The sequence below is a fragment of the Protopterus annectens genome, chromosome 12.part0, assembly GCF_019279795.1.
Source record: "Protopterus annectens isolate FY-2018-M chromosome 12.part0, PAN1.0, whole genome shotgun sequence".
In the NCBI taxonomy this organism is placed as follows: domain Eukaryota; kingdom Metazoa; phylum Chordata; order Ceratodontiformes; family Protopteridae; genus Protopterus; species Protopterus annectens.
Genome location: NC_056746.1, coordinates 1,389,713,753 through 1,389,731,469, shown reverse-complemented (window position 1 = coordinate 1,389,731,469; position 17,717 = coordinate 1,389,713,753). Strand labels below are relative to the sequence as shown.

Below are 17,717 nucleotides of genomic sequence, written 5' to 3'. Positions count from 1 at the left end.
TACTTATACTGGTTAACTGCCCTTTCACTATATTCATCTTTGTTTTCTTAGGGTGCATGCTGGAATAATGTAGATACATATTATTATGAACTTCTTTTTTATAAATGTTTGATGTTAATTTATTATTCTCCTTATATACCTCTTATATGATCCTGAATGATGAAGGGATGGATGTTGTGAGGTCTGAGCTTTTAAGAACAAAAATGTTTTCTAACAATACTGCTAATTTATTGATGGAAATGATAGAAATTGTTCTTAGTTATAATTTTCTGTCCTTTTATGAAGACATATATGCTCAAACACACTGGTGTTGCAATGGGGACAGCATTAGCCACTAGTTATGCAAATGTGTTTATGCATGGTTGGGAACTAACAAATATTATTGAAAGTAGATATAGAATGAACATTGTTAAGCTGCTAAATTAGGTAGATTAGATTAGTTTTCTAGATATAATGGTATATAAGGAGAAAAATAAGTTAACATCAAAAATTTATAAAAAAGAAGTTCAGAATAATATGTATCTACATTACTCCAGCATGCACCCTAAGAAAACAAAGATGAATACATTGAAAGGGTGGTTAAATAGGATAAATAGATTAAAAATTAAGAGGATTTTTTAGAAGAAGCTAATTTTTTCTGTGATAAAATGGAAGCAAGGGGATATCCAGTTCACGAAGTGAAGAAATTATTAGAAGTACAAGTAGATCTAAGAAAACATGATATTGTAAATGAGGATAAAAGAGAAATGTTTAAATAAAAGACCTCAATGGCAGTACATAATAGTGTAGATCCACAAGCCATCAAAAGTGTTATTAGGAATAATTGGGGACGTTTTAAACCAAATGGTGAGCTTATTAACAAGATAGGAGAAGCCCCTAGCTTTGTTCAAAAGAAGGCACAAAGTTTTAAAAATTATTTCCAGGGAAAATTTAATAAAACTAAAAGTAGGGGACAGAAAAATGGAATGGTAAAATGCTATAATTGCAATATGTGCACTTTTTTATATACTGATGGAAGTGAGTTAGAGGTGGGGGCAGTAAAGTTCATTTACCAGGAATCTTTAGCTGCAAATCTAAGAATGCTATTTACCTTATTATATGTTTAGAATGTAAATCCTTTTATGTTGGGCGAACTATCTGTGAGCTTAACAGAAGGATATACGAACATAAGTATGCAATACAAAACGGTGATGGGAAAAATGCAATGAGCAAACATTACAAGCAAAAAGGTTGTAAGATGAATTATAAGTTTATAGTTTTGGAGACTTTGCTCAACACCCAAAGCATAATAAATATAGAAGAAGATCTAGGATGGCTTGAGTATTGTTGGCAAGTCAAGTTGAATGGCTGTTTCCCACCAGGATTAAATAATAGAGAAGAATGTATCAAAGAGGTGTAAATAAGTAATGACATTAATTGGAAAGGGCTGCACTGCATTATGTAAAGGGCCTGTCCAAGGTGAGTATCTAGTGGTCTGACTGTGTTGTGAATGTCACCAATTGGTTGTTGTGAGGTTTGTGTAATGCCTGGCAGCCACCTCACCTGTGTGTGTGTAGCAGAAAATGTAGTGCAGGTAGTAATTTACAGATGTTGTCTTCCCTTCACAGGTGGTCATGGTGGTCATGGTCCCTTCTGCTCAGAATCTGATGTCAGTGTCTCTGCAGACTCTGACAATGATGATAGTCATAGTCAGGCACAGGTGGTTTTGTCAGGGGCTGAATCTGTGCCATGGGTTAGCCTCCATCAGTACTCAACACTGTCCCCACACAGTCACAATGCCCACATAGTAGCCACAGATAATGGACAGTTGGCAAGTGATGGCATGGAACAGGCTAGTGTGGTGACTATGGCAATTGTGTCTGCAGCCACTAGCCATAGCCAGAATGCTGGTGAGGTCCCACACAGGCAGATGGACAGGGGTGCCCGAAGGAGGACTGCTGCCCATCAAGCTGCTGTCTTACGTGCCACAGCAGGTGTCACCAGATGCATGTTTCAGGCTGTAATGGATGCAGAGGCACATAGTGAATGCAACACCAGACACATACTCAGGGTGGTGGATGAAACTCTTCCTGCTTTACATGGTGACATACATGACCTAGTTGAGGCTACACATCAAAATTCCGAGGTCATGAATACACGGTGGGGTGAGACGCTGGCAGTCCTCGACTGTGCTATGTCTGTGATAAAGTATGTGGTGGGTGATGGGCATCAGCCACGTGGATGTAGGTCAGCAATGACATCAGCTGACAGTTTACGGGGCTGTGCCCCTTCACACTTCTATACTGGCAGTGACACCAGCACTACCAGAGGGGGTTGCTGTCTACATCGTTGCTGCCCACATCACACCTGAGCAGGCCATGGGCACATGGTCCTGGCCAGTCCCGTCAGGGACACGGATCCAGCAGACATCAGTCACACTCAGGAAGCAGTACTGGATCTGGCCTTGAGCCTGATGGTGCCAGTGAGACCCGTGGCAGGACCAGTTCCCGTGTCCATATCCAGAGATAGTGAACTGGACACTCTGCTATGTATGGTCCACAGCTGTCCAACATATCTCCTGTGTAGGGCAGCCACATGGCATGACTGTGTGCATACATACACACACACAACTGTATCACATGCAGGTCACCCCCAGACACACACAGCACTTCTGCACAAGCCATCTACTGCATACCCCTCCACACACACACACACACACACACACACACACATATGATGTCAACCGTATGGCCCAGGCTAGGCCTCTGTCAAACCCACACCACACCCTGTGCATATGATGATACCTGTGCTACATCCCTGTCAACCATAACACCAATTCAGGGACATGCTAATATGGGTCTGATGCACAGGGTGAATGTAGTACAGTGTAGCTATGTAATACTGTGTAAGGTGCTGTCTGCTTGCATTTGTCGTGGGTAGGCATACAGGTGTGTGTACATTATTATCCAGAATACATTATTGCTGTTAATAATAATGACTGCCTGTAGTCTGACAAGCTGTTTGTCTTCCAGGTGTCTGTGTGTCTGCAGGCTGTGGCCCTGCCGACATGACCAGGAGGGAGTATGGCAGAGTGGGAATGCACCACCCATGTGATAGATAAGGTACACCTTTATATGTACATCTACCAGGTGTGTATGCATGCAACAGTGTGTGAATGACACTGTTTTCACACAGTTTGACCTCCCATACATACCCCTGTCACAGACAGGTAGCCTTCATACATGTCACCTCAGTGTTATGTACTACCACAGGCTCATACATACAGAACAGGTTACTACAGTACTGTCAGCAGGTCCCTCACAAGCATAGCCATGACATTAACTACAACAGATTTACCTGGCAACACCTGTTGGCCCTGCCACACTTCTTTCCCATACACTCAACCCTGTTACAGTTGGTGAGGGCATGCATGAAATGTGTATGACAGGTTCATGCTATGTATTCCTGTGTTCACAGGGTGGAACATGGAAATAAAATGGTATATATTTTGAATACACACAGTCAGGACTGTCACAGGTGATGTGCATACAGCAACAAAAACACAGTTGGCAATAGACTGATTATTAAAGGTACATATCCACTTTGATGTATTGTACTACTACATACATAACATGCCCCACACAGGTGATATGCATGGGACATTACCCACTAGTTGTTACAGCACGAGCTGTTGTGAATGCTCTCAAGGATGGTGAGTTAACCCACCAGAAATAGCATCTGGAATCATGTATTGCTCCTACAAACCTGTACAAGTATTAGGGTAGCAGACATTGTATCAGCATGATGTTTCAGTCAGGTATGATACCTGATGCTGCCATATGTGTCAGTACACTCACTGTGGCCTATTTGGCAACAATATTGTACACTCCCTGTGACAACCTATGGGCTGCAAACATCTGGATATTCTGGACATATCTGTACAGAGGACTGGTATGGCTTCTACAATGGTTTAACATGCTGCATGTGAGGCTGATGCCATTACCACACCATATAAAGTAATGCCATCAGGAGGTGGTAACCAGCCGTGTATGGCACACACATCAAAATGGTATAAGCCACACAATATATGATACACACACACACACACACACACACACACACACACACACACACACACACACATGCCAGTATTGAGATTAGAACTCCTACCTATCTATTTTTGTCTGCTATAATGTTACACAGTTATCAGATGTACCACGGAGCTTATACAATTTCACCTCATCCAAAGGTACTTCTAAGGTGAATGACATCAACAGGACTGGTAAATTAGGGTGAGGGGAAGTGTAGAGGGTGGTACACACCTCAAAATGGTTTAAACCACAGAGTATATGATTCACGCACACACACACACACACACACACACACACACACACACACACACTTACTTGCCAGTATTGAGATTACAACTCCTGCCTAGCAAGTTATCTGTACTACAGTGTTATGCAGTTTACCACATGTGCTACAGAGCTTACTGGACTAACAACTGGCCAAAGCTGCTGGTAAATGCACAGCTGAGGTAAAGTATTACATGTGGCAGAAAGTCTGACTTCATTTATTCCCTTGGATCTTATTTCTCTCTTGCACTTCAAATAGCATAATAGCTTTGCACTTCAACAAGTTATTGTATCAATAAGTGTAGCACACTTGGGAGCCATTAGCAGTAGTTGTTCCTCACAGAATTAGCCATAGTACATAGTAGATATGGCCACCCCTCCTGGCATGACTGAATTGCAGTTTTCTGTGTTTTTGCCCATTAACCTGGTGCACTTGGCCATTCTGAGGCACTGTTGCAACTGCCTCATGTACACAGACAACCCTCTCCTCTAAACTCCAAACACTCAGACTTGTGAGAGTTACCCCTATATCACCAAATTTGGAAATATGCACTCTCTAGCAAAGACTGGACTAGCTGGTCAAGAGGATGAGGTCAACACCTGCACCACACCATGTGGAACACATAGCTCTCCACTATCACAGCCCTGACGTACACTTACAAACCACACACCCACCTTCACAGAAGCACTCAATGGACATTTACCCAAACAGCACAGACCATCAAGACAGACACTCACTTGGCCACCACAACACAGCACATGCCAAAGGAGACATATGTCACCTACACAGTGTGCCCCTCAACCTAAGCCTGTAAGGCTAACCACCTTGCCCAATACAGTAATCATGTGTGACTCAATGCTGAGGCACACAGATGTCCAGCTCACTAGGTTGAATATGGAGAAGGTAAAAGCCAGCTGTCTATCACATGCCAGCATGCAACACATGACACACCCAGTCAAGTCACTCCACAACAACTACAGTTATCACTCTGTCATCATCCATATGAGTGTGAATGACCTGAGATGCACCTCCCTGGACTACATGACAGGAAACATGGTTGAGCTCTTGGATTATGTGGTCCAGGCAGGTATGACGGTAGCCGTGAGCAGTATACTACCGTCACCCAGAATGATGCTGCAGTACTCTCAACAAATGATTGACTTCAACATTGGCTTACATGTTGTTTGTCATTATAAGGGGATCCAGTCTCTCTCTGCTTATGATAACATGACAGACAGACCTCAATGCATTGCCAGAGATGGCCTGCATCTGTCACCCCAGGGTTTCCAGATACTGGCTAAATCTCTTGCCACCCCTATATTGCCTTTTTAGGCAGTGTTTCAAATCACATTACCACTGTAACAGCTAGGCATGAATGCAATCTGAGGGTCATGCTGCTCAACAGTAGACATCTCTCAAAATGCAGTCACTCAAAGCACTCCTCAAAATGGAAAACATTGACAGTTGTGCTGTAATGGAGACCTGGTTTACAGCAGCAGACAGCAGACTTGCACTAACAGGCTATGACACATTCCACAGCTGTCAGCCCCAAAACATGGACCATAGCTCCACAAGTGGGGGTGTCTCCATATTCATAACAGATATGCACACCTCTAGACTAGTTTTCCAGCATAACAATCTGAGATACTTCAGGTACAACTGGGTAATAGTGCAATCCTGGTCATAGCCTACTATGGGTCCACATCCATGTCCCTAGACTGTCAATCCACATTCCTCAACAGCATGGCATCTATCAAGGTCCAACCCAACACTGACATAGTAGGAGACTTCAACTACCCCTCTGTCAACTGGGAAAAGTAGTCAAGCAGCAATAGATTGGCCCAACGCTTCCTGAAATTCATCAGTTCTAATGCCCTGGACCGGCTCATACTGACCCCTAGTAGAGGATGGAACAACCTTGACCTGTGTTGATTACTTACATATGGGACCGTTGCTCAACAACAGTAGTCAATCCTTACCTGGTCAGATCCAAACATGATTTAATCACCATGGTAATCCACATCTCACCCACACCCCCCACATAGGTAACTACCTTGATAAACCTCTCTAAAGCTCACTTTGGAGTCATAAAAACAGGGGTGGATGACTTCACTGCACCCATGCCAATGGAAAATAGCTGCATGACTGTCACTTCATACACAAATGCACTGTACAAACATGTACATGAATGCATGGTACTAGCCATAGCCAACAGAACCAAGAAGCTGTCCTCCAAACACTGGAAGCCAATGTGATGGTCCCCTGCCATTACTAAAGTGTACAATAGAAGGAAGATACTGTTACAGAAAAGGGTGGTGTTCCAAGACTGGTAAACTCCCTTTTTAGCCTCACCAACAACATGAGATCCCTCATGGAATCATCTACAGCCAGCTATGAAGGCAGAATTGCAGCAGAGACTGACAACAATCACAAAAGCCTTTGATAGTTATATCAACAACCTCCACAGCAATACCCACAAGTGCTGTGAGTTACGGCACAATGCTAACTCCTGTCCTGAGCCAACAGATATTGGCAACAGTCTTGCCAACACATTCAGTGCCAGCTTTACCACTCAATCCCCCCTAAGGGAACAATCACAATGGCAGATGAATGCCAGGCATACAAGCATTACTGCAGCCCAGGTTAGACCTGCATTGTCAACAGGAAAGAATACAGCCTCCATGGGACCCAAACATATCCATGACTGTGTTCTACATGATGTACTAAGAGATGTGGCACCACATCTGTGTGCCCTGTCCAGTCACAGCCTCACCTCAGGCTTTGTCCTTCCAAAATGGCGCAATGTTACAGTCATCCCTCTCCATAAAAGGGTAGCAACTACAGACCCTGGGGATTACTGGCCCAGTAGCCTGATGAGTCTATTATGTACAGGTATGGACTGCATCATCAGGGACCTGATTGTCAAATATATAGGTAATCTCTTAACTCTGGACCCTACACAGTTTGGCTTTCTGCATGCCAGATCATGCCTGCTCAACCTGGTTGACTTCTTTGAGTGAGTCACCAGGGCTGAGTATGACAGTAAGGCACTGCATACAGCCTACCTCAATCTGGCCAAGGCTTTTGATACCATTTCTCAGTCAGGAATTATTGATAAACCCACCAAACCAGTCATCAACCCCTATATCAGTAGGAGGGTTGCAAATTGGTTCACAGAACACACAGCGTGACAGTGGAAAACTCCAAGTCAGACTGGCAAGCAGTCACGAGTGGAGTCCCACAGGGATCAGTACTGGGTAGTCTCCTGTCCAGCATCTACTTCTCAGGAGTCCAGCTCAACACAGAGGAACTCTGGCTGACCAAGTTCACAGAGGACTGCAAGCTGGAAGCCATCATTAACTCCACAAGTGATGCAGAAATCCTACAGAAAAGCCTCACTGAGACCAATGAGTGGTGTGGAAACCATGGCCAGAAGCTTAAAACCACAAAACGCATCATCATCCCCTTTGGTAAAACAATCAGTCTCCTATAAGTACCACATCGATGGGAGCCCAATGAACACTGTAGGCATTATAAGAGATGAAGGGACACACATTGACAACAACTTCTCCTTCAACCACCACATTGCCACTGTGGTCAGGAATTCCTTCTATGTGGCACATTGCATTACCAAGGGTTTTGCATCCAGGAATACACACGTATTCATCTCTGTCTACTCTTCCTTCATTAGACCACTCATCAAGTATTATGGCCCATTTGGCATACCTCACTAGACACATGCAACAGCGGGGGAGGCCACAAAAGTACCTCACAAAGGGTTTCCTAGGCATTAAACACATGCCTTACACAGACAGACTCTGTAGACTCCAGTTATTCTCTATGTCTATTAAATAAGGCATGGGCATTATGGCAAACTAATAAAGACCCCCAATGTCACATTAAATATAGGCAAATAAGGAACATCACTAAAAAATCCATTCTACTAGACAAAAATAAATACTACTATAATCTATTGGAAATAAATCAAAACAAACCTCAGAAATTCTGGGCAGGTTTAAATAAACTATTACATCCTGGACAAACTCCCCCCACTCCCTGCAGCCTCCATTGATAAACCTTCTGAGGAAGTCTCTGACAGTTTTAACCATTTCTTTACTGAGACCATTCAAGCTCTAGTGATCCAAATACCTACCAGCCCCCCCATCATGAAATCAACACCCCCAGAAACCAACTTACATTTAAATTCCAACCAGTTACCACCTCACTTATCTGTACCTTGATTAAAAAACTAAAACCAGCTACACTCCCCACTGATCAACTCCCTGCTGAGTATCTACAAAAAGCAGCTGATGCCATTGCTTACCCCTATCTCGATACTAATCAATCGAGCAATAGCAGAACCCAGAATCCCTTCTATTTGGAAAATATCCTATGTAATCCCACTTCACAAAGGAGGTAGCTCTACTAAGTTATCTAATTATAGGCCAATAGCAATACTATCCCCACTTGCAAAAATTATGGAAAAATTTATCCATAGACAACTGATGCACCACCTAACTCAGAATAACCTCATGGCAGACTCCAAGCATGTCTTCTGACCTCACCACAGCACTACTTCAGCCCTTCTAGCCTTCTCCAATACCATAAACCATAACTGAAATAACAATAACATATCCTCTGCCCTCTTCTTGGATCTCTCCAAAGCATTTGATATGGTGGATCACCAATTACTAATCCACACCCTGAAAACTTTCTGCCTAGATACTACAGCCATCCAATGGTTCCAATCTTATCTAAATGATAGACAGCAGGCTGTCCTTTGGCAAAACAAACTTTCTAAACTTCTACCCAACACACTAGGTGTACTCCATGGATCCATACTTGGGCCCCTTTTTTTCTCCATCTTCATTAACGACCTCTGTTCTGCTATCCCTACAGTTAGCTGTGTCCAATACGCTGATGACTCCACCCTGATATGCTCGGCCACTTCTCCAAATGAACTGTGGTCAGCTACACAAACCACCTTTAACACAATTGAAAACTGGCTTTCTGCTCATCGTCTGATCCTGAATCCCAAAAAAAAAAAAAAAAAACTGTTGCTTTTCTCACCAACACACAGGTCCACTACATTCACTTTTACCATTAAATCTAATAATGGCACAATAATCTCCCCAGACTTCTCTACAAAACTGTTAGGTGTTTTAACCAATAATAATCTGAAATGTGATCTACATGTTAATCAATCTATAAAAACCATCAATAAAAAACTAGGCTCACTTTACAGGATAAAAGCCTTCTTAACCCCTCTTGCTAGACTTGCCATAGTTTGCCTGTATGCATCCCCGATACTCTCCAATCGAAACAAATCTGTCCTTAACAAATTCTCTATCTACTATAACCATACTGCCAGATTTGCCACTGGCCTGCCTTATAAGGCTCATCATCGTATTAACCTAAACCAGCTTGGGTGGCTAAAATTACCCAGCTTGATCCAATATAACCTCATGATTACTGCCCACAAGATCCTTTACAATCCAGATAATACTCCTGCTCTTCAAAATATCATCACATCCTATCACAATCCCTGACCTCTTCGATCCTCTAATAAATTACTAGTCCAGACTACCAAAACTAATAACTCCGCTGGTGACTCTCTCTTCACAAACTCTGTAAGCAGATCCTGAAACTCTCTCCCAAATTAAATTACTTTGCTCAACTCCCTGAACCAATTCAAGACTAGACTTAAACAACATCTGACACTAAACTGGCTATGTCAATGTAGCAAACCCGACTAACTCTCCTTGACAATTAGACTAAAATAGTTATTTTAGCTTACCTGTGGCACTATTCCTAACCTTTACTTTGTTTAATGCTAATGTGTTTTGGTATGTAACCACTGTAAATATTGTATCTGTAAATAACTGTATGACTTAATAACAGTATTCTTAGCTGACTTGAATTACTTAATGATGACCTACTCTCTGATGTTCTTTAACCCTGGAATTTCTATTATTTGCCTAGGTATGTAACCTCTGTAAATATTGTAATCATAAACTTAACTGCTTGCTTAGATATGTTAACTACTTTATATACTGTATTTTTTTAATCTAATTTGCTGACCTTGGAGCTTTTCTCCCCAGTCCTCTGCTGAAAATGGACATGTATCCAGTCGGACTATCCCAGTTAACAAATGTAAAATAAATAAATAAATATCATATCACCTAGTTAGAGGCTATCTGTGCTTGACTCACAAAGCCATGTCTGACCCAGCTCTTTTAGAAATGTTACATATGAAAACATCCCAATCCCTCCACACCACACATTGCAGACACTTCTATCTAATTACCACAATCGACACAACATGCTGGAGGGACAGGTCCCTCACCAAGAGACTGCACAAGCCCTGGAATACACTTCCCATACATGTCACGCAGAGCACCTAGCTGATCCTGTTTCACAGAAGTCTTGATGAGTGGATGGGTAATAGACAGTTCACCCCAAGGATCACTGCAGTGGCTCTACTTGATAAAGGCACTGAGAGGTAACATTGGGTGGCACAATGTCAGGGCCCTTCTATGGGCTAGGCTTGTAAAGGCTCCTGGGCCATTAGCCTACTACACACCTATGAACCTATAAGAGGAATGACATCAGCAGGACTGATAAAGTGGGGCAGGGGGTGGGAAACATATCAAAATACTTTGTCCTACAAACAGGCATACTTACAGACATACACACACATTTGCCAGATGTGAGAGTAGAACCCCCTACCTAACTAGTTATTTGTACCATAGTGTTACACAGTTATCACACACACTGCAGAGCTTACTGAGTTGACAGCTGGCCAAAGGAACTGATATGGGGAATGACATCAGCAGGACTGATAAATTAGGGCAGTGGGTGGGAAACATATCAAAATACTTCTGCCTACAAACATACACACACACACACACGCACACACGCACACACACACACACACACACACACACACACACACACACACACACACACACACACACACACACACACACACACACACACACACACACACACACACACACACACACACACACACACACACACACACATTTGCCAGATACGAGAGTAGAATCCCTGCCTAACTAGTTATTTCTACTACAGTGTTAGGCATTTATCGCATGCACTACTGAGCTTACTTGTCCAAAGTTGCTGATAAAGGGAATGTTTCAATGAAAAGTCCATTCACTGAAGTTTAACTTCGACAAAAAGGGGTCGACGAATAGGTATTCAAAGATTAGGCAGTTCGACTAACTGAAATAGACCCATATTAGAAGTATCATGGTGGGGGGGGTGAGCAGTGGCAGAAAAATATACATATTCAGGTATTGGTGAAGACTGGTTGTGGGGGTATAGGATTTGGAATGAAAAAAATGGTTTGCCAATGTGGCCAGCTGAAGATAACAGTGGCATTTATCCTGGAGATACACAAGAGTAAATCTTTGACTGGCTAAGTGAAGTATCAGTTGCATTTTAAATGAGCTTGTATTCTGAATGGATTTCATTGGTGGGATATGGATCCATGGTTTCGCTATACAATTTGGATACAGTCACCTGCAGCATTAGATAAAGCAGGAGGCTGAAGGCAGACTACATAAACTGCAAGTGTCCTTCTGCCCGTATAGTGAAAGAAACCACTGGACACTTGGAATGTACATGCTAGTGAAAACATAGCGAAGACACTGGGAGCCAGCAGTAGAAACTCTGCTCTCAAGCTACATAAACCATTAGGAATTTGGGTTGCAGGGACTGCAAAATATCTAGAGAAGGTGTGCTCAGCAGGAGGTGTCTGCATGGAAGTTTTTGACAAAAATTAATGACAATGAAGAAAGATGATACTAAGAAATACGTCCAGAAATCAGTGAGTATGTGGGATGTGGCCATTATGGAATAGCTTCAACAGTTGGAAAAATGGTTGGTATATCTATAGGAACACTTAGGTTTCATGAAACTAAATACTATAGAATATGCATTAAGATATACTTGGGATAAGGAAAACAAGTTCTGGACTGCAATGAATCAGCAATCGGTTAGCTGGTAAAACAAGATTCACATTTCTTAATCAACCTCAAGGAAGTTTATGTTTAGTTAGGAAGGTCAGTGAGTCCTATAAGCCAAGTTTATGAAACTCATACACCAGTCCAGATCATGAAACTTGTCATATGTGTGTAATCTCCTACCTGTCAGATGGTACAGATTTGCAGGGCAGAAGGAAATGGTTACTATCAGGACAAGAACAAAGGAGCTTATCAAACTCAATATCTTGCGTGTAAAACTTTCTTTATATTGTAGGTACACAGTAGTGCTACATGTTAAAGTGCTGCTCCTCCTCTAATGACAATCCTAGGCAAACAATATCTGTAAACATGTCACGAATCATCTATCACATCTAGAAGGTAGAAGGTAGTTCCTTACCTGTAAAGGTATTGCCTCCCTTATAGCGTAGATTCCTGGCAGCTGCCACAGTTTCTTCTTTTGTGGGATATTGGGTAAAATTCCACTCAGTCCTTGGGTCACCACTGTACTGAGACAAAGCTGGAAAAATCATAGACACCCATCAGAAAGAAAAATAGTGCACAGGATAGGTGGTGGAAATAAAATTTATTCATCTCTCTCTCTCTCTCTCTCTATATATATATATATATATATTTTTTTTTTTATTTATTTATTTATTTTTAATTACAAAACAAAAAAAAATCATTCAAAAGCTGTATAGTTTAACACTGCAACAATTTCTTATACAGTGTTAGGCTGCAGGAGCTCAGAGGCACACATCCCACACTGGCTGATGCCTTGCAATCTGGGATACATCTAGTTGAATTGCACTGGCCCATCTGTTATAATTAAAGCAAACACACTGCATGCAATGATTTTTCTAATCTGTACTGGCCAGAGTACTATAACAGTAAGTAAATATATCTTTTGTACATTTCAGTTCTGATGTTTCCCTTTGCCTTTTAGAGTTCTACTTGCTGTCCACTTGAATGCTCATAACAATGCTTTGTTGTCATGCTTAATAGCTGAATCATATTAATCATCATGCATATGCTCTTAGTCATTTTAGTTTTCCTAGATAATGTAATAGTGTGACTGCGCTGTGTAAATTCTTTCATGTTGTGTATGTGTTTGTATGTGTGCATGTGCATGCATGTGTGTGTGTGTGTGTGTGTGTGTGTGTGTGTGTGAGTGCGTGCGTGTGTGTGTTCACATGTGTATGAATCCATGCATGTGCCTGTATATTTGTGATTGTTTTTATGGGTAATACATATGTAGAATAGAGAGTGGTGGTGTACTTTTAAGAAGCATTTTCAAGGACTGAATGTGTGTATAAATAGCAATAACGTGCTAGCTTCAGTGCCACTTTGTTAGTACAGCCAGAGAGTGAACATGTATGAGTGTAATACCTAGTTTGTATATAAGTTTATCTAAGTTAAAGTTATTAAGCCTCAATTCTGATGTGTTTGTACATAATAAAGCTGTTTGAACAGAACCCATGAAGGCTCGTCTATTTCATCCTGACTGGAAAAGTGACAATATATTTAATTGATTTCCTGCAAATGCGCCTTCTGTTTTCAGATTCTCCATGTGCACATTGATTAATGCTCTGCCCTGTCATTTTGATCATAGCTGTTTATATCACATAGAGTAAATGAACGTGAAAGAGCACATTTATGTAACTATGCTATCCTGTATATATATATCGAATGATTTACGTCTGATAAGACAGCCCATTGATACAAGAGCAGGCTACCTGTCTGAAATGCTGGCAACTTAAGAATGACTGGCAACTTGGGAAGCTGGAGAGCCAGGCAAGGAGTTACGTTTGACCAGCCAGTGACCAGGTGCCTATCTCCAGGGAAGACATGGGTCTTTCCAACACTATGCTGCTCTCTAACAGAGGCTACAGAGTGACACTTATATAGCATACACGTGTGAATACATTAAAGGAAATGTGTGATGCTAACACATCATGGGTAGGAGTACTCAGGGCTGCATGCCTGAATCATTACATAGAGACTGATACTTGTATAGCACGTGCATGTCATTACATTAAAAGGAATGTTGATGCTAACACATCATGGGTAGGAATACGCAGGGGGGAATGCCCGCATCATTTGATGCCCATCCCTCAGTGGTTAGTTAGGGCATACAATAAAAACCCTGAGGTGAGGAGTAATTCTGGGTGAGATACCTCCATCTCCTCTACCTCCCCAAAGGTGGATAATTATACTCTGTCATCTGTCACCCCAGGTCAGTGGTCTCACGCCAAAATGAAAGCCAGCCAGTCTAGAGGTGGGTTGGGGAGAAGGAAAGGCACCGATACAAAATTAATTCTCATCCTGGCCAAGGGGGCCAAACATAATGTAAGAAAATAAAAAGTAGTGTCTAGTGATGTAATAATGGACAGCTGCATAGACCATGCCCATATCCCCATGCTGATGTAATAATGGACATCTGCATAGGCCATGCCCATATCCCCATGCTGATGTAATAAAGGACAGCTGCATAGGCCATGCCCATATCCCCATGGTGATGTAATAATTTTCAGCTGCATAGGTCATGCCCATATCCCCATGCTGATGTAATAATGGACAGCTGCATAGGCCATACCCATATCGCCATGCTTAACATTATAGTTGGTTCTTGTGTACGATATCTGTATACCAAAATTGTATGCATCTTCTACATTCTACCCCCACAAAAATATAACACTGCCACACAGACACTCTATAGCTTGGGCATCACACTACCAAAGTAGTATAGTAACAATGCTGTTTCTTTACTGCTCATCCCGCTCTATTTTTTTGTATGGTCTAGGGTTCTTTGCTATAACTACAGTGCTGACAGGTCCGGGAAATAGTTTAGCTTTGTTCTTTTCTTTGGGATGTGTTTTTACAGTACATGTAGTATACTAAATTTCTTGACAAAGGCAGGAGTGGGCCCTGACTTCTTTGCATACCTGAATCCAACCATCCCAGTCTAATTTACTTTTACAGATACAGCCAAAACATCATTCCCGCATTAATATATAGTTATTTGCATCACATGCCTGCCTTTAACACAATGTTTCTTGTTTAGATAATGCAATAGAATATAATTTTCTGTCTAATCCTAGAAATGTATTACAAAATTGTGCAATACGCTAGGAAACCCCTACTTGAAATATTATGAATTTATAGTACAGTTGGATCAAATTTGATATCTCAAAGTACAATATACCAAGCAAGCTCCACTGTACTGTGTTACTAACACCTGATAATCTACTGCAGTATATTAAAATGAAATAAATGGTGATGTATTTTTTTACAGGGAGCGAAGTCTCCTGCATCCTTGACAATGTGAGGGCTTTGATTCCACACCCCACTCTTTAAATGTACTACCTCCAACATTGAACTGAATTAAAGAAAAGGGATAAATATATTTCCAATTGTTCAGAATCTGTGGGACTTTGGAGGTAGTTTATTTGGAGATAGGGATACAGGGGACCCCTGCAAAAATAGTATAAAATACTATTTTTAATATATGGCACTGATCAGAGAAGGGCAGTAGAATGTTGTGGTCTTTAGTTATACTAGCGATAAGTTAGTTGTAAGACCAAGTAGACCCCTACATTTACTACTATACCAGTCAACCACTTACTACAAGAAATCTGGACAAAGCCAAAAATGATGGGGGACAAACGCTCCAAAATAGGGACAGATTTTAAAAATTGCTCTTATAAACTTATAAAATTGATAGAATAACAGGTTTTACCTCAGTATGCATTTTCTGAAGGATATTAAGTCTGAATCATAAATGTCTATCACTATTTCTTGACTTCATTCCTCAATGATTTGCCAAAAAAAAAAAAACACACAAATTTTATGAGGAACAAAACTCTGGACATTCTGCAAAAATATGGACAGTTGAGAGATAAGGTTACTACCAAGGCTGCAAAATAGATATAGTCCAAAAACTTGTAGTTGAAAGGTTGAAAGGAAGTTCAGCTCCTACCTAATCTCTTCAGCACTACTTAACTTCAGTCAATGAAATAAACACCTTTTGCTTATATGACACGTTTAAACATACCAGACAAAATGCATTCTAGGGAATTGTTACCCAGTTAAAACTTTTATGTGTATTATGACATCACTTCAACCCAAATAAAATGCGTTATTTCAACCAGTAATAAAATGCATATATGAACATTAAAAGCAGCTACAATAAAAATACAAATGTATTACTTATCCAGTAAATCTGATATGCTAAACACATATTACAACAAAGTTTACTTAATTATCTTCACCATATTATTTGTGGTGATATCAAGCCTAAATAAAAATATAACATTCATAATTCATGTCAGTCGGACACCCAGTTCCATAATTCTCTTCAAAACCCATTAGCTCTCTTCAGATAATTCTGAGTGTAATTAAATGGTTCCCAGACTATCAAGTCCCTTACATGTGAACAAAATAACATAACTGTGTGCCTTAAATGAATTCTTAACATTTACCGACTTCCACTACCTGTCATAGTTCCACTGTTCCATGGCCATATGGTCTTATTTTTATTTTATTTTACATTTGTTTACTGGGAAATTCCAACCGGACAAAACGACCTTTTTCAGCAAAGGCCTGGGGAGAAAAGCTCCACATTTATAAATAGCAGTAAGATACATGTACAATGTACAGATACAAATATTGATTCGATCTCAGACATAAGTACAAAATGAAAATACTGGCTAAACCTTTCACTGATACAATCATGTGGTCCAGACATGATACAAAGAATAGCAGTACTGTGATTGTAGGTAGAAAACAAACAAGTTAAGCATACATATGCTTAGTAGGGGTGTACTATTCAAATGCAAAAATAACAGGTCGTGTTACTTTAGCTGCCTTAAGACATTTATTTCCTAACCAGGGTTTGTGCAAGAGCAGGTTCAGGATTCTGATATATATGATTTGATAATTTATTTTTTTTTTAATTGGAAGTGTTACTTGGTCTGATATTTAATTACAGGGAATTCCAAGTTTTGCCTAGTGGAGTGACGGGAAACTCCAGCTGCATTGTTCGGTCTGGATATATTTAGAAAGGATTTGTTACTGGAATGCAATTCCCTGTTATTGGAGTAGTATATTAGTAGACTTTGAAGTACTGGTATTTTTTCTGGCTGATTTAGTATTTGATGGGTGAAGGTGAGTTGATTATAAGCAAGGAGAGTTGGTAGTGCTTGCTAGGATACTTTTTTTAAAGCCAAACAATAATGGGTTCTGAAATTTGTTTCTGTGGCAAACTTTGCAATTTCATTATAGCAAGTTTCATGTTTTGTTAGGTCAGATTTCTTAATGTTTGTAAGAATGTGTGAGGCATATAGTAGTGTAGAGATAAGATGGGTTCTTATT

General features: G+C 40.8%; 1 protein-coding gene across 4 annotated transcripts in view; it reads right to left on the bottom strand.

The window, feature by feature from the left end:
- Positions 1-17,717, bottom strand: part of LOC122817233 (collagen alpha-1(XIV) chain-like) — a 950,064-nt gene that overhangs the window by 640,908 nt on the left and 291,439 nt on the right. For all 4 annotated transcript variants that reach the window (XM_044090454.1, XM_044090451.1, XM_044090453.1 and 1 more), the window contains exon 8: positions 12,745-12,864. In XM_044090454.1, coding sequence (XP_043946389.1) covers positions 12,745-12,864 — 120 coding nt within the window. The remainder of the gene's footprint in view (positions 1-12,744; positions 12,865-17,717) is intronic.